Here is a 19,039-nt window from a genome sequence, read left to right as displayed (position 1 = left end):
TGGGGTGGGGGGTAATAGGAGCCTGTATAAGAAAAAGTCCTAAAAATCGGGACTGTCCCTATAAAATTGGGACATCTGGTCACCCTATGTGCACCTTTTATAATAACTAAAGGAATTTTTTTTTTATTGAAATGTTTTTCCAATCATTTTGTTTTTATTTTTCAAAAGTGTTATAATGCACAATGAATGAATGAGAGAACTAGGGGGGAACTATTAACTGGAAGGGGGAGAGAGAACTGGTATCACTTCTATACGTAGTAATGCACATTGGAAAACATAATCCCAACTATAGATATAAAATGATGGGGTCTAAATTAGCTGTTACCACTGAAGAAAGATCTTGGAGTCATTGTGAATAGTTCTCTGGAAACATCTGCTCAATGTACAGCAGCAGTCAAAAAAGCTAAAGATATTAGGAACCATTAAGAAATGGATAGATAATAAAACAGAATATATCATAATGACACTATGTAAATGCATGGTACCCCCACACCTTGAACACTGTGTGTTATCCCATCTCAAAAAAGATATATTCGAATTGTAAAAAGTACAGGACGGGGTAACAAGAATGATTAAGAGTATGGAACAGCTTCCATATGAGGAGAGATTAAAAAGTCTAGGACTGTTCAGCATAGAACAGTGGGTGGCGGGGGGGGGGGTAGGGGATGGGAGGAGATATGATAAAATCCTGAATCTATAAAATCATGAATGGTGTGGAAAAAGTGAATAGGGAAGTGTTATTTACCCCGTCACATAACACAAGAACCAGGGGTCACCCAATGAAATTAACAAGCAGCAGGCTTAAAACAATGAGAAGGAAGTACTACTTCACACTATGCACAGTCAACCTGTGGAACTCATTGCCAGGGAATGTTGTGAAGGCCAAAAGTATAACTGTCTTCAAAAAAGAATTAGGTATGTTCCTGGAGGATAGGTCCATCCATGGCTATTAGCCAAGATGGTCAGGGACATAACCCCATGCTCTGGGTGTCCTAAGACTCTGACTGCCAGATGTGAGGACTGTATGACAGAAGATGAGTCACTCAATAAATTGTCGTGTGCTTTTCTCTCCCTCTGAAGCAACTGGCACCAGCCACTGGTGGAAGACAGGATACTGGGCTAGATGGACCATTGGTCTAACCCAGTATGGCCGTTCTTATGTTAACATTCTGAGAGATGTGGGGAAATTAATGAAATGTCCAACCAAGGTCAAATTTAGTTACTGTGGCCTGGTTCAGCACTTGTTTTGAATGAGCCAAAAAAAAAAAAAATCATTTCTAGGCATGACTACTTGATATATCATTTTATGTATTTCCTTTTCATATCCATTTAGTCACCTCATTTGGCCTGGCTTTCATTTGGGGCTGCAGAGCCAAATAATAGTCCAGGTTCAATCTCCTATCAAACTCCTTACCATTTCTTCCTGATCTGGAAGTGGATTAAAACCTTGAGAGGTTCTGTACAAATATTGCAAGCCAGAACTAGATATAGGGTAAGGAGAGGGAAGAGTCAAAGATGACTCAGGTTTTGAGTCTGGGAAATTGTGGAGAATAGTAGAATTGTAAATAGTGATAGAGAAGTGGTGGTGGAGAGGGATTAAGAGGAAAGATTAGAAATACAGTTTTGAAGAGACTGAGTTTGAGAAGATGGTTGGCCGTTGTAGAAAAAATGTCTGACAATTTTGGAAACGGAGAAACTGGACAGAGGGGCATCGGACGGGGGCAGAGAAATAGATTTGGGAGTCATTTGCAGAGTTGAAGTCATAGAAACAGACATACTCAGGTTATGAGAGAGAAAATACTGTGGGAGAATAAAAGTTTCCCCTTTTCTAAATGTGCATTTTTTCATCTCTTTCTGCAAACAGAAATCACACCATGCACTTCTAGTCAAAATCAGGAGGAGTACAAGCAAAGTAAGAAAATATACCATGGGAGGCTCATACAACGTTTGTCATTAGAAGTCCGCATGCTACACCTTGACATTTTCTCACAGGAATGAGAGTGCGGCCCACTTAATACTTTGATTTTTCCCCAGTCTATCCTTATTAGTTGTATGTATTGGTTTATTTGTGTTACAATAACACTTGGAATCCCCGTTGAATGGGGTGCTCTACAATCAGATAAACGACTTTCTCTGTCCCTAAACCCTTACAATCTGACTAAAGACGTGAATACAATATAGAGAAGGGTGACAGTAATAGGAACACAGGGCTGAATATATTGGCTAAATAGATAGCATTATTTTATTTTTAAACAAGCAATCTTGGCTGTGTTCAGCAGATCTCAGAAAGTTCAATTTCTAGTTTGTGATGGAGTGATCTAAAGCTATTGTTCTGCAGGAAAAGTGTCATTTGTAGGGATGCTGTTTCAGATTTTTAACCACCTAGGTTTAAAGTGCTGGCAAAGTTCACTACTTTTGTGCTGCTTATTTCTCTGTCTGCCCATCCCAAGAGAGATCTTTACAAAAGGTGGTATAACAATTTATTTCTAATCTAACCAAAGGAAGACAGAAAAGGTATGGGTAGTTGTGGGATTTCTCTCTTTTTCTGAAAACCAGACAAGTTTTTAAGGTGCTTAAATATGGATTTAGGGGCCAGAAGTGCGTCTATGGTGCACTGAATTACACTAGCTGAGCATCTGGCCCTATGTGCCAAACTTCCAGGCATACAAGTTTGAAAATGTTGCCTATATAAGGTCGGAGTGTCATTATTATTATACCAAGGTACATCTGCTATATTATATTTAGACATTTTGTTTTAAAGTTGGTTTTTGAGAGAGTTAAAAGGGGGATATAGTAAAAAGACCACAAAGGGGGAAGTAATGAGTGGCTAAGAGACCTTGAGCTACCCATGAGCACTGCTGTAGGTATATTCAGTAAGTGGATTAAAGTGAGGTTCAACTTTGATAAGTGCCTGTAAAAAAAAAAAACAAAAAAAAAAACCCAAAACACAATAGTATAATTGGAGTGCATGTTTATTGCTGCACTGATTTCCATATTATTAGAAGTAAAATTTTCCATCTTTCAAGTTTAATGTGTTTAATGTTTCTCAGGCTGTAACCTGTGTAGTGTATCATATCTTCTCCTGGTGACTTGGTTTAACCGCAGCAGCACACTTGAGTTTCAGTGATGATTGATCTCACAAAGACTTCAAAACTCTTGTACTGGTTTTGAAAGTGTGAAATCTAAAAGTCCAAACTTATTACAATAAAACTTGTTTTATTTTCTGAAGCAGCAATGTGCTATGGAATCTATGCCTCTACCATTCAAAAGGATTGTAGGACATTTGCTATGATATGAATCTATTGTAGGATAAAGGGAATGTAAGATGTTCATGTTAAGTACCTTATTTTAATTCTAGAAAGCTCATAAAGTATCTTTAAATTGGAAAAGTTGCTGCCAGTTTTTTGTTTAGTATAATAGTTAGAATTAGTGTTTAATTTCACAAATCTTTGCAGTAGATGTCATTGTAGCACTAAATAATTTTAAGCTAAAGAATTAAATCAGTCAGAACTATGCAGTACAAATATTCAAATTAAGATCAAGTTGACTGAGCCCCTGTTTTTGTTTGTTTGTTTTTTAAAGAAATACTGTGTAGTTGAATTCTTTTTACTTAGCTTCTTATCTTTAAGGCTTTAGGGTTCACCTGGGGAGTGGTGCCCCACACACTCCTGTACACCCCTCTCACACGGGGGGTGGGGTGTGACCAACCGACCCAACCCTCCCTGCCCAGTGCTCTCCACCCTCCATGCCTAGCTGGGGCCCTGGGACGGACCCACCTCTCCTGGTACCTGGTGCCGCATCTTCCTGAGGCAACACGCAGGGGGGAGGAAGGCATAGGTTCACATGTCCCCCCCCCCCCATATTTCTGCCAGGGTTCACACCAGAATGTGGCCAGCAGCAGCCTTTTGGCACTGTGCGGGAGGGAAGGGATGGGAGCTGCTTCCAGCCACGGAGGAGGAGGAAGGGGGGGGGGGAAGGGATGACCTGTCCTGTATCTTTGCAGAACTCATCTCTTCACCCCACCTCCCCCATCCTGTGGCTGGAAGCAGCTTGTCCCTTCCTGCCCGCACAGTGTCGAAAGGCAGCTAACACCTCCAGGCTGCTGCTGGCCATCGACATAACCCAGCCGCCTCTGGCTACAGCACAGGCAAGGAGGGGTTAAGCCCTAAGGATGCATTGTGCACCAGGGAACCTGACTGCAGGGGTTTCAGGAAACCCTGCCACAGAGGTGACTCAGCAGGTGAGGGTGCCTAGGGGATGAACCCAAGTTCCCTGAGGGCAGGACCCAGAGGCTTCCCTGTGCCAGTGCTGTTCAGGGCTTTGGCACATGCAGGGCTTGGCTGCTCCTGGCCAGCGCCCCGGACTGGAGGGTCTTGGGCTTTCCTGGGGCATCGGCTCAGCCAGAGGCAGTAGGGGAAGGAAGGAGCCTGCCGGCCAGGCTGTTGGTGAGCTGAGGACTCTGGACAGGGGCTGGTTTTCTGCACAGCGCTGGGAGCGGGATGCACACCGCCAGTGGGGATATGGAGGAGCAGTGGGGATGGGAGGGGGGAAAGGGCAAAGCAAGGAGAGGACAGTGAGAGGGGGAGTAAAGGGATGATTGGTGGGCAGCAGAAGCAACATGTAACCAGCCGCTGCCTGGCACCTGCCTGCACTCACCTGCCACTTGCAGCATGCAGCCAGTGCCGTCTGGAAACAGGATGGGGGGCAGGGTCCTGCTGGCCGAGATCCAGCACGCAGCGGGGGATGTGCTGATGGACCAACCAGCATCTTCACCCCAAAACCAGCCTTGCACACCAACCCCCATCAACCACTGGACCCCTCCCCCACTCACCGCTGGTGGGCAGGCAGCTGGCGAGCAGGGACCCACCAGTACTGATGGGGATGGAGACAGAAAATGTGGGAAAATTTGTCCATTTTTAAGAATGTCAGGATACCTTCAGGAGGGCTTAAATACTGGACTGTCCCTTTAAAAATGGAACAGCTGGTGACCCTAATTAAATCTCCCTGTCTCCTATAAATCCTGTTATCCCGATGTCTTGCTAAATATGATCATGTCATAAAATTAGATTCTGGCAATAGTTATCCTTTTAATACCTCCATTAATCTGAACTTGCTTTTAATAAGAGCTGCAGTTAATGTCATTCACCTGTTGCTGACTATGGCCCAAACATCTAAATTTTGTATAACAACTCTGCATCCAGCTAATAGGTACTTTCCATCTGAACACATAAATAACCATTCATTCACTGACTATCCTGTCTCTGGTTTATAATTTCCTTTGTAAAAAGAAAATTCTTTTAGTATCAATTGCATTGTTTGCCTTTTTACATATAACTTGACAGGTGAATTTACTGAAATTAGTTTTGGAATCTCCTTTAAATCTCTAACCTTTAATTAAACTTTGGCATTTACTGAATTACTCTGCATGATCTAAAAATGCTTAAATTACAGTAACTAATTAAAGTGATTTGAGCTGAATTAGGACTAGAGGGAAAAAAATCAAAATTCTCTCTCTCTCTCTCTCTCTCTCTCTCTCTATATGAATGACACACACACACCCCATTCTCTTTAACTGAGAAAAGGCAAAAGGGCTTGTAGGTATTATTTTTGCATCTAAAGCAAAACTATAGATTTTTCTTATCCAATCTGCTAAAGGTTTTATTTGATTTTAAGATTTCTACTTTTGCCAAATGAGTTTTTGGTGCAGATCTGCGTAAAGGGAAACCAGTTGGAGAGTTTAAGAAACTTACATTGCTAGTACTTGAATCAGAGACCACCATTTCCAAAGACAGCAGCTCTACGTTTGACTGAAAGGAGCTGCCATCTCCATTAGCTGTCAATAGCCATAGGGCTCTTTCCAGACTACTGGCCACCTGAGAAAACAATACTATTTCAACCTGTTAGGATATAGATATCTAAGCCTGTCTGGCCTATACTTTAAGAATTTAGGTGTATTCTTATCACTTAGCTAGTTATAGAGGTATAAAAGAAAGAATTAAAATCATTGTCTATTTGTGGAAGGGCCTTTTCTTACTGTGACAGTCTGAGGCCCTGTTTAGTCATATTGAAATAAGGCAATCTGGGGCTGTTAGGAAGGTGATCCGATCTATCACCTTCAGAGAAAGGAAAGAGCCTAGAACATGTAAAAGGAAATGTAGTTTGATAGTTTTCTGTCTGGTAAGAACTCACTTATCAATAGACACAGCTGGAAAACCCTTATGTCTGTATAGATGTAGTTGTGAAATCCTCACTTCTGTATTGTTTTGTATGTTTATCAGCATGGTCTCTGTCTGGTTCTGTAATTGTTTCTGTCTGCTATATAATTAATTTTGCTGGGTGTAAACTAATTAAGGTGGTGGGATATAATAGGTTAGCTAATCATGTTACAATATGTTAGGATTGGTTAGGTAAATTTTAGTAGAATGATTGGTTAAGGTATAGCTAAAAATATTACTATGTAAATTAGTGGCAAACAGGAAGTAAGTTGGGATTCGAAAATAAGGAAAAAGAAACTTGGATTTAAGCTTGCTGGAAGTTCACCCCAATTGTTTGCACCTTCGGACTTCTGGTATTGTTGCTCTCTGTTCATGCAAGAAGGACCAGGGAAGTGTGAAAGTGAAGGAATAAGCTCTCTAACACAACCCTTTGGGTAATGGCCATCCTTGTGGTATTTTAAGCTGTCAGGACTCCAAGGGGCTCAGGTTGCTGGCCCAGTGACAGGGGAAAACCAGGGAGACAATGGGTTGGATCAGGGCCCTTGAGCACAGCCAGTCCTTCCCACATTGTCTACCTTACATAGGAACACACCTCCCTTCCCTTGCCCTGCCTCATTCTGCCTCCTTGGTTGTTGCTAGATCCTGCCCTCTGCCTCATTCTGGAAGCAGCAGGAAAGGGTGGAAGGGAGGTTCAGACAGTCACTGTGGCAACAATAGCTCAGGGACAGGATAAAACCAAAATGCAGCCAAAAGTGGCTGCTGGGGAATGTTAGATGGGTGGGAAGCAAGATGCACATTGTCGAGTCAGTGTGGGCCCTTGTGGCTCTTCTGGTATGATGTGGGCAGATGGTATGAGGAGTTTGCCTTCTGCAGCAGGCAGCGAGAGGCGCGTGTGTTTGTGAAGACTATTGTAGGAAGACTGGAGTGAAGAGATAGGAACTGATGGAATTCTTTTCCCTCACCTTAGATTCCTAGATGAAATAAGTGTGCTTGTAGGACTTTTAGGAGTTAACAAAGCCCCTTTCCCTAAGCATTAACATGCATGTGTTGCTTTCTTTCCCTCATTTGCACACTGAGTTGTTCCAGCAGAGTGTAGTTAGCATATTATATGTACCATTCCAGCAAGGCATATAACAAGCTACAACAAGCTCCTTACAGTGCAATAAAAACCTCTCATTTGGTCACAATGCACTGTAACTGTCTAGCCCATCAGTGTTTCCTTCTCAAAACAACAGTTAGTGTGTTGAAGGTTGAAAGACTTCACCCATGAAATTTTCAAAATCCCGTGAAGAAAATGTCAATACTACAAAACTGTTTTTCGTCCAACACTTAAGGAAAATGGGCCTGGCCTTTTGAACAGATGTAATAGTCTCCCATCAGCCTAGCTCCTTTCATCAGAAGACAGGCATTAAAGAGACAAGTCTCTGACATGTAGATATTGTTTCTGTGAAATCTTGAAAGGTCAGTAGTTACAGTAGGGTTTGGTATATTTATGAAAACAAAAGCAGCAGGAGGGCATAATTCACTTCAACTGAGAAAAGGCGAAAAGGGCTTCTGGGTATTATTTTTGCTTCTAAAGCAGAATCTGTAGAATTTTCTTACCCAGATTTAACTAGGTAGCTGGTAATCACCATGTTCAAACTGTCATAAATCAGAGATGAGCCCAGCCTGATAACCCTGGAGCCAAAACTCCCCTACATTTTTGAGGGGCGTTTTCTGGTTGGAATCCACCAGCAGTGTTGAGCTTGATGCAGACCCACCCTTTCCTGAAGTTTGAGGGGATTTAGCATCTGATGTTCTGGCACAGATAATAATGAAATGCTCTGTTTTAGCAAAGCAGCTAATATGTGAACATGTTTGAACTTGCTCCATACAGGGCAATCTGTTTGTTTGTTTCTGCAGTTGCCTAAGCAGAAAATCCTTATGATATAGAGACTGACTAATGCTGTATAATATCTTGGAAGGAAACACGTCTTTCTCTTCTCCTTTGTCATAGCATATGACAACTGCAATCAGGCTCAAAACACAAGGCCACAGGCTTTTATATGTGCTTACAGTATGAAAGTCTTCAGCTCTTACAGTCTGTCAGAATGCTGTAATGTCCCATGTCCCTTCAGCAATATAAACATTTGAATTTTCTTTCTTTCCAGTAGAACAATATTGAAATTAAAGCATGGGGGTCTTTCTGTGGTTAGCATTTGCCCTGCAGTTTCCGGTGTGCACATCAGCATTGAAGAGAAGCTAGTGAACAAGTTACGGCCTCTGTTCATAGTTAACCACTGTCCACTTCCTTTGTCCTCCTAAGGATTCACCTCTGCTATGATGCCCCCAGAACACAGCCATCTCGTAATGGGTTAAGCAGGTGGCGATTTGTGATGACTGCTACTGATTGGCTTGTTTCACCTAAACCGTGCATTTAGCTAGTCCTTGGTTAAACATACTCCTGTTATTGCTACCTTGCCCTCCCCACCTACTAGTCTGTTTCTTGCCTGTTTAAACTGTAAGCTCTTTGGGGCAGGGATTGTCTCTTTGTGTCTGTAGGGTCTGTAGACCCGGTCTGGTTTAGTAATCTAGGCTCTAGTAATACAAATAATAAATAGTAGTGATGTATGGCAAGGGTTCTCAAGATCTTCAGTAACATGGACCAGACCTTAATAGTTTTTCCTCATGGTCTGCTCTCCTCCCATTTTCAATTAATTAGTATCTCTGTGGCAATTACAAATATTGCTTACATGGAAAGAATATTAGGAAAGCACTTCAGCTGTCTTTTAATACATTTTAACAGATGGAAACCAGGAGGAGACACAGCACTATGTGACCAACCATGGTTTCCTGGATCAGTGTTTGAGAACTGCTGATATATAGTATAAAATAGCTAATATAGTCCGTATATTAAAATATATAGTCCTCATTTTTAACAAATCAGAGATTATTCTTTCTCAGCCCATGTCTTCCTTACTGTTCGCTACTTTCATTTCTGTGTCACATCAGAATTTGAAAACAATAAGGTTATTTGTTTTTGCATCCTGTTTACTTTGGCCTAGATCCTATGTTCTATGTGCACAGAGGCAAAAAAAGCAGAAGAATGTATAAGGGAGCATTTTTTTCCTATGCATATAGCTGGACAGAATCCCTCCCACCACTCGGGTTGACTGGGTGGTATGTCTGTTCACACACTGACACTCACACTGTGGACCCTGCAGCATAGGAGGTGAAACCAGCTGGCTAATGCATATGCTGCTGCTAACAGCTTGTGTTATCTGGGTGTGCCCCTAGCGCCTGCTCATAGGAGGAGGAAGCAGTGCATTGTGGTGGGTTGCACAAAGGCTGATTAGAAGTTCTGTGGTTTAACATACTTTTTTTTCCTGCTTCTTTTAATCAAAATCAGTATCAAGACTGTGAGAAAATCTATTCAGTATAACTACTGTGTGTGTAGTAAACAGTACTGAAGAGGGATAGTTGTATCATAGAATATCAGGGTTGGAAGGGACCTCAGGAGGTCATCTAGTCCAACCCCCTGCTCAAAGCAGGACCAATCCCCAACTAATTTTTTTGCCCCAGATCCCTAAATGGCCCCCTCAAGGATTGAACTCACAACCCTGTGGTTAGCAGACCAATGCTCAAACCACTGAGCTATCCCTCCCCCCTGAAACACTGGAGTGAGACTCAAGAGACTTGAGTCTGCCACAGAGTTTTTGGGAGGCCCTGGGCAAGTCACTTCCCCTCCGTACTTCAATTTTCCCATCTGTAAAATTGGGATAATCACTTCTTACCTGTCAGGAGTGTTGTGAGAATATATTATCATTTGTGGTGCTCAGATGACGGGAACTATATAAATAAATTGTGTGCAGGGCAGTCCCAGGATTGGGGGAGTACATATGTGTCTTAAAACCATCTTTGCCCCCTCTAGTTGGCCATTTGAGTGCTCCTTGGCTACAGTTTGGGTCTGGCCCAGTAAGATTTTCAGAAATAAAATCTAAACATTTCAAGGAAAGTGAAGTCTAACATAATTTTGATTGTTAAGTGCTTCTCACCTTGGTTATGGTTCTCAGAAAGTGTCTTTGTTTAAATAGTAGAACAGATGAATAGGTTCTCCAACCTTTTTTCAAACAAAAGCCCCAGGACATGGGATCTACCATAGGTTAAGGGGACACATTTTTGTGGAAATGCTTGTAAAAACAGTTTCCCCTATAGTTAGCATAGGAAATAACTGGCATGATTGTGTAGTAGTATCTGTTGGCAAATGTTGACAATGTAATGTTGACTGTGGCAACCTTTTTGGGGTCTCTGAAGAGATGACAAAGCTATTGGTTGTTTTCAGTCATGAGGCCCAAGAGACTGAGTTTTGAGAGACTGTTGGACTATTTGTTTAGGATAACCTCTGTAGAGTAAAATCATAGGCCATATCTGGTTCTGCAATAACTTTTACACAAACTAGCATGTCGTATTTTTATTATTTCTTCCTGAAGAGATCTTGTCCGTGATATCAGACTCTGGTTTCCTCAGTGGGGAAAAAAATAAGCTATGTGATGCATTGTTTAGTCCCTATCTCTGTATTGTGGTCTCTCGCTTTTTGTGATATCAATGTAAACTCTGCTGAGAGCCCCAGAAACAAAGGTGACAGTGAAGAATTGCTCTTGGGTCCTGAGGGGCGGGAGGGAGGGCCAGTCTCATTTTCCCCGTTAGCTTTCACTGAATATGTTTTTATCCATATAACTGTTGATTTGAACCTTAGTGGAACGTGAAGAATTCCTGCCTCTTCAAACTATTGATGATCTTTATTATTATCTTCTAGCAACTTTGGATCATCACTGGCATATTTTGCTCATTGCTGGAGGGGCTGCTGCCTCATTATTACTACTGGTCACCATACTGATCATCAGCGTCACCGTTGTTTATCGTAAAAAGTAAGCAGAATAACAGATCCAATTCCTTAACGACACCGAGTAGCTCTAAAGTCTCAAGGACCTCATATTGAATAGCCTTCCATTGACATAACTGCTAATACTCTAACATCCTCTTTAGAATTGGTTTTTTAAAATGGGGTGTGAAAATGTAGCAATTTTTTAAAATTTACCCCTTTTACTGGAAATTTGAAATGTCAACACTTGAAAAATTCTGATGCTATAGCTGGTAGAAAACATTGTGAATGTTTCAAGATTTTCCTAATTTTTAAAAAAATTTGAATTTCAAATTCTGAAAAATTTCAACACGTTCTAATCTTCATGCGCCTATGAAATGCTTTCATGACATAAACCACAACTGGCATGCTCTGTGATTACATGCTAAGGGATTAAGTTCTGAATTTATTTCCCACTTGAATGCCTTCCCCCCCTTCCCCCAAGTTTACTGCATCCCCTACCAAATGACTAAAAGATGTTGAACCTAGATTTTATGTCTTTGTTTTTTGTTGAAGTGGCAGAAACAACAGCAACAAAATAATGAGACATCTCGTGCCCTCTTCCCCCCCCCCCCCCAATAAAAAGCATTTTTAGAAAAAAGGTCATTTTAGCTAATTGGCAAATATGTCTTTACATTCACCTGAAATGGGGTTGGTTTTTAAAATGTATTATTTATGTCCCAACTTTGTGCTCAGCACTATACGAGACAAAGTCAAGTAGGTTATAGTCTATAACTCAGACGCAGAAACACTAAGCTGCCTAGATACCCAGAGGAGAGGCTGATTGGAGTTTCTTTCTTTTGGTTTGAGTAAGAAGGTAAACCCAGCCCTCCATTATCTCTCTCATTTCTAGTTCTCCCTGGGAAACAAAATCCCAAGATGCTAGATGGCCTTTTAAGCCTTTTTTGGTTATTATTTTTGTACTGATATTATTGTACAGATCTATGGTGCTAGAATTAATCTGCTAAACTATGTAAATGTGCATTTCCACTGTAACATTCCTAATGAATGTGTGTCACCAGAAAGAAAAGGAGAAGGATCATGAAGGCCCTGTCGAAAGCCCTGTGCTCTACTCAGACCCGGGTAAGACTGGCCAAAGAACTACTTGCTTTTTGCAGAATTTTTTTCTTTGTCTTTCTTTTCTGACTAATTTAAATGTGACAACGTAAAAACAGTACTTTCTGCAGTTTGCACCTTAGATTGTACTCTTACTACTGCTGCTTTTGTCACTGTCTCCCTGAAATATGCTCACACTTGTAAGAGACAGCATGGTGTAGTGGTCTGAGCACTGATCCAAGCACCAGGAATTCCTGAGTTCTAATCCTGTTTATGGGCTAGTCATGCAGGCCACCATTCTCAAGTCAATGGGAGTTGCAGATGCTCAGCAAATCTCCAAATCAGGCCCTGTGTATTTGTCCTAAATATGGATTTATGGGCTGATTTTTGAGCTCCCATGTGTGAAAATTTGGCTTTAATATCTTTCTGAATTTCTGTTTCTCTTTGAATAAAAATGGATTGCTAGCTTAAGAGGAGTGCTGCAAGGGTTAGTTAATATTTGTTAAGGACTTTGACAGTATTAAACATCAAAGTGCTTACTATTTTGGCAGTGATTCTTCTGTGATATAAGATGTTAGATATGATTGCAAAGAATTTGCCTTTGGGCTTGAAAGCTAACCCCATCATTCCTCCATATGCTGCATGCATGTTTAATTTTGGAAACTAAAGGTAACCTTGGTTCATTCTATTATTTGATACATCTTCAGTTTGTCTTAAAAGTAATACCTAAGCATTTTGCATATGTATGCAGGACTTCTGCCATGGGAGAAGTGTAACAGGAGAACTTAGGTGCTATGTTTGGGGGTGAGATGTGAGTTCACCTACTCTAATTTTGTAGGGCAGATACCCAATTTTCAGAGGTTTCCCTCTTTTTTGTTCTTTAGAGGTGGGACCCAAACACTAATACTTATTTGTGTTCCTTCTGATATGATATTATATAATAAAAATATAATTAATATAATATACATCTTTATAGAGCCCTAAGAATGCTAAGATGAGGGAAGGGTGCCACATTAATTCTGCTCCTGCCTTTCCTCTTCATTGACCCTCAGTCTTGGCTCCTGAGGCCACCTTTGCCATCTTTCCCCCTGAACACTATGTAACATTTCTCAGTGAGTGTGGGAGTCTCTTCCTGCTCCTCCCAGTCACCAGCTTGTACATGAAGCCACTATTAGTTGCATGGTAGAGATTTCTTTAAAACTCCATCTGTACTCCTAGTCTTCGCTGCCTCCCTTCTGTCTTATATTGATCAGAAGAAGAGTGAAGCAGGCTGTAATGGGAGTACAGACCTCAGGGAAATCCCTGCACTCAGAAATCTTCCCTTTTTCTGTGCTAAGAAGCCCTAGTGGGACCCATTCCCACTTTAGGAACAACCTAGTTCATAAAGCAATTAATGCATGAGGAATCGCAGGTTTTTTAAGACTGGATGAATCGTGCAGTTGTTTTCGTCTATCTACTATAGCCCATTTGAAATTATTTGAGAACTATGATTTGAATAGCAGCCTAGTTTCCCCTGCTACTTGATCCTATAATGAAGTGTATTTGTGACAAAAGTTGTTGGTTTTTTTGGTTTATTTTTATTTTGGAAATGAGTGAGACATAGCAACTACCTTGGCTCATTTTTTTTTACCGATTACCACTTAAACACTCTGGACCAGATCCTCAGTTGGTGTAAATCTGAGGAGTTCCATTGAAGGCAGTGGGCCTACACTGGGTGAGAATCTGGCCCTTTTTTCTCAGCCTTTATTCTCTCACGAAGGGAGGAATTGCAATAGCGATTGCTATTTCTGGGCAAAATTATGTGATTCTGGTTTGCAGGGTGATCAGACTTTTCCGATGAAATCTTGGGCTGCATTTCTAACTATAGTCAGAGACTTTGAGAGGGGATTTTGGCAGCTGGAGAGAAGTGTCAAGTTTGGGGAGGGGAGAAGGGCTGAAAGTAGGGCTGTCAAGCAATTAAAAAAAAATTATCGCAATTAAGCACACTGTTAAACAATAATAAAATGCTATTTATTTAAATATTTTTGGATGGTCTCTACATTTTCAGATATATTGATTTCAATTACAACACAGAACACAAAGTATACAATGCTCACTTTATATTTATTTTTGATTACAAGTATTTGTAATGTAAGAAAACAAGAGATAGTATTTTTCAGTTCACCTAATACAAGTACTGTAGTGCAATCGCTTTATCATGAAAGTTGAACTTACAAATGTAGAATTATGTCCAAAAAAACCCCTGCATTCAAAAATAAAACAATGTAAAATTTTAGAGCCTGAAAGGGCTCAGTCCTACTTCTTGTAAAGCCAATCGCTCAGTCAAACAAGTTTGTTTACATTTGCAGGAGATGATGCTGCCTGCTTCTTGTTTACAATGTCACCTGAAAGTGAGAACAGGCATTCTCATGGCACTGTTGTAGCCAGAGTCGCAAGATATTTATGTGCCAGATGTGCTAAAGATTCATATGTCCCTTCATGCTTCAACCACCATTACAGAGGACATGCGTCCATGCTTATGATGGAATCTGCTTGATAACTATCCAAAGCAGTGCGGACCAATGCATGTTAATTTTCATTATCTGAGTCAGATGCTATGAGTAGAAGGTTGATTTTCTTTTTTGGTGGTTCGAGTTCTGTAGTTTCCGCATTGGAGTGTTGCTCTTTTAAGACTTCTGAAAGCATACTCCATACCTCTCCAGTTTTGGAAGGCACTTCAGATTCTTAAATCTTGGATCGAGTGCTGTAGCTATCTTTAGAACTCTCGCATCGGTACCTTCTTTGTGTTTTATGAAATCTGTAGTGAAAGTGTTCTTAAAATGAACATGCTGGGTCATCATCCGAGACTGCTATAACATGAAATATATGACAGAATGCAGGTAAAACACAGCAGGGGGCATACAATCAGTCATAAATTTAATTAATGCATTATTTTTTTAACGAGCATCAGCAGGATGGAAGCATGCCCTCCCAGAATGGTGTCCAAAGCATGAAGGGGCATATGAATATTTCGCATAACTGGCAAGTAAATACCTTGCAATGCCGGCTACAAAAGTGCCATGCAAACGTCAGTTCTCACTTTCTGGTGATATTGTAAACTAGAAGAGGGCAGCATTATCTCCTGTAAATGTAAACAAACGTGTTTGTCTTAGCGATTGGCTGAACAAGAAGTAGGACTGAGTGGACTTGTAGGCTCTGAAGTTTTACCTTGTTTTGTTTCTGAGTGCAGTTATTTAACAAACAAAATCTACATTTGTAAGTTGCACTTCCACAACAAAGAGATTGCACTACAGTACTTGTATGAGATGAATTAAAGAATACTATTTCTTTTGTTTGTCATTTTTACATTGAAAATATTTGTAATAAAAATAGTATACACTGATTTCAATTACAACACAGAATACAATATATATGAAAATGTAGAAAAATATCCAAAATATTGCACATTTCAATTGGTATTCTATTAACAGTGCGATTAAAACTGTGATTAATTGCGATTAATTTTTTGAGTTAATCGCATGAGTTAACTGTGCTTAATCGACAGCACTACTGAAAGTGTGTTTGGTGGCTAGGAGGGAAGGAATGGAGATGATTTGCCTTGAAGAAGGAAGGGCATGTGTATTGGCACTGCTTGCCAGCTAGGAGGGGATAATAAAACGTACTTCTCCTTTCACCTCTTTCATTGTTCATTGCCATCCTTCATCCCTTCCCTTCTAACCCTGCTCTCCACTCCATCTCTCATGTAATGGTGCAGCAGATGAGGAGATGGAACCACTGTGGGAGCACCCTGTCAGTCTTCACCCTGTTTCAGCCAGAACAACTTTGCAATCAGGACAATCTGTGAACCCAGATATCTGGGCACCCTGTTTAGCTGGATACATTTGAATGATTTACTGGCTTATATACAAAGAGCAACTCTACCTGCCTTTTAATCAGTTACGTTTAGTTTAATAATAATACAAATACTGATGTCCCTATCTTTGTGGCCTGCAAGACACCAAAAAAGTTTAAAGATAATAGCAACTCACAGAAGTGTTGTGGGCATAAATACTCGAATGACTGTGAGGTACTCATATACTACAGTAACAGAGGCAATATAAGATAGCTTCTGAGAACACAGTTTGAATTATAGAAGCAGCTCGTCTCAGAGATCTAGAGCAGGGGTTCTCAAACTTCATTGCACTGCGACCCCCTTCTGACAACAAAAATTACTACACAAATCCAGGAGAGGAGACCGAAGCCTGAGCCTGTTCAAGCCCCACCTCCCCATGCCAGAGGGAAGCCAAAGTCGAAGCCCAAGGGCTTCAGCCCCAGGCGGCAGGGGAGCGGGGGCTGTAACGAATCTTTAGCATATCTGGCACATAAATATCTTGCAATGCCGGCTACAACAGTGCCACGAGAATGCCTGTTTTCACTTTTAGGTGACATTGTAAACAAGAAGTGGGCAGCATTGTCTCCTGCACATGTAAACAAACTTGTTTGTCTGAGCGATTGGCTGAACAAAAAGTGGACTTATAGGCTCTGAGTGAACTTATAGGCTCTAAAGTTTGACATTTGTTTTATTTTTGAATGCAGTTATTTTTTGTGCATAATTCTACATTTGTAAGTTCAACTTTCATGATAAAGAGATTGCACTACAGTCCTTATAGTAAGTGAATTGAAAAATACAATTTTTAGTTTTACAGTGCAAAAATTAATAAAAAATAAATATAAAGTGAACACTGTACACTGTTGAAATTGAAATCAATATATTTGAAAATGTGGAAAACATCAAAAATATTTAAATAAATGGTATTCTAATACTCTAATTTTTTAACCGTGTGATTTTTTTTTTTTTTAAATTGCTTGTCAGCCCTATCCTAGATGTTTTGAGAAAACTCTGGAACTGTTTGAAATGTTCAGAATACTAAAAGTACCAACTTGTTCCAGGTTCCTCCTCCCATCTCTGTTCTCTCCAATCTTACCTTCACTACTGCATTATCTTCTAGTGCTGTAAATGAGATCTGGGCTCAAACAGCTTTTCTTCATTTTGCTGACATTCCTATTACTGTTATTCCGAGGGCATCCAGAGTCCAACACCAACAGGAGCTCTTGAGCTTTAGCTCAATTGTGAGCATCTCCCTTGATTAAATAAAGTGTGGCTATCTAATGAACCACTGATTTGCAGTTCACTGTTGACATTTTTTAATGGCTTTATGTTCTTCTAGCCTAGTAACAGTTATGGAAGATCCAACTTTCGGGGCACACCAAACAACAGAAGAGGAGTAGCATCAGTATCTGGGGAGATGGACGAGATTTATATCAACTACAGAGACTTCTCACGCAAACCTAAGACAAGAGCATGAGTTTCCTTCTCATGTCTGAATAAAGTAACCAACGTAGAAGTACAGGCTTTGGATCATAGGCTTTATTTTCTTTGTACCAGACTGACCTTTATTTTTTTTAGTCTCCATCAGCTAAGTGACTTGGATTTATCAGTGCAGCAAGAGATTATTTGTTTGTCTATAATTTACATCTTCTGAGACTTTATCTACATTTTAAACAATCATTTTGGCAGGGAGGGAGGGAATAAATTAAGAGGCCAAATTCAGAGCTGGTGCACCTCCCATGGCACTGGAACTACATCTGCCTACACCCGGTCTGAATTTGATCCTGAAAGTTTATACGAACGAGTGAAGCAGAGGGAAAATGTGTTATTTTCTGTCTAGATCCAGGTATTTAACATCTGCAGTGGCACTTTATATTGGGTGCTTTATAGAGTGGCAGCAGAATGAAACTGTTTTTGCCCACTGGTAACATAATACCTGCATGTGAAGTGACAAGATCAAATACATCAGGTTTCCTCTTGCCCAGAATAAGAAGGGTTCATAGGAGCTCACTATCCCTCCCTCTCAATGGCCACACAAGATGTTCTAGCAGTCACTCAGGTCCTTATGGTTAAGAAAAAGAAAGAAATCTGGCCCTGAGCCACAGCAACACACTCAGGTGAAAACAAAACACAAAGACTCAGTCACTGACAAGTTATATTTAATAATAATTTATTATAAGGTTTGGTTGCACAAAAAATAAATGAGAACAAGGAGGATACAGGAATAAATGAGGCAAAGCAGAAGAAAAAAGCATGATTAAGAACACTTACAAAATGATATGTATACATACACATACATATATGTGTATATATTCTGCAGGAACCTGCAGAAGAAAATGCACAATAATAGAAAGAAACAAACAAACAAAACCAGAAGGCAGACCTGAGAATTAGGGTCTACGCATCCTGTTGGCCCTTTACACAAGTGCTTTTAGTGGAATGTCTCTAGGCGTGCGCAGGACAGACACTTTAACATGAAGGATGAATCCAGGTTATTGAGTGCTATCATGAAGACTAATAGTCACATACAGCTGCATACTATAGTGCCTCAACATACCGTATACTGTATGTCAGGCTGATTAGTCACGTCTGCTTGGCCTGGTGCTCCCTTTCTCTTTAAACATTAGTGAAAGTGGTATTGAACTTGAATATTTCTGGAAAGGGGAAAAAAATTAACGTCATTCTTCCTAAGCATTAGTTACCAGTTCCATTGAGTTTGGCAGAGAAAGAGCATTGACAGCAGCCTGAAAGCTAAAAGCACATTATAGTTAGCCTCTTCCGACAGAAGGCTGTTTTCATGTGAATAAGAAAACAGTGGTCTAGATTCTTCTGGTCATTATGTGGACATGGGTGTCCCAAGCTACTGGGGAGGATCACAGCATTGTGCAGCTAGCCTACACTTCAGCTAAATTAAAGTGTTGTAAGACTAAAAATTCCTTCAAACCTAGCATTGAAGAGTTTCATTGTTTACCATGTCAAACACCATTAGAAAACATCTCT

The 19,039-nt window shown here is 40.5% G+C and overlaps 1 protein-coding gene across 1 annotated transcript in view; it reads left to right on the top strand.

Annotated features, from left to right (window-relative positions):
• The window catches only part of CD226 (CD226 molecule), a 38,888-nt gene extending 21,372 nt beyond the window's left edge, over positions 1 to 17,516 (top strand). The window contains exons 4-6 of the mRNA XM_065400014.1: positions 11,011 to 11,122; positions 12,138 to 12,198; positions 17,379 to 17,516. Of these exons, the coding sequence (XP_065256086.1) occupies positions 11,011 to 11,122; positions 12,138 to 12,198; positions 17,379 to 17,516 (311 nt within the window). The remainder of the gene's footprint in view (positions 1 to 11,010; positions 11,123 to 12,137; positions 12,199 to 17,378) is intronic.
• Positions 17,517 to 19,039: the final 1,523 nt, after the last annotated feature.

The sequence above is a fragment of the Emys orbicularis genome, chromosome 2 (genome assembly GCF_028017835.1).
Source record: "Emys orbicularis isolate rEmyOrb1 chromosome 2, rEmyOrb1.hap1, whole genome shotgun sequence".
Lineage (NCBI taxonomy): Eukaryota > Metazoa > Chordata > Testudines > Emydidae > Emys > Emys orbicularis.
This window is presented reverse-complemented; position numbering and strand designations above follow the sequence as displayed.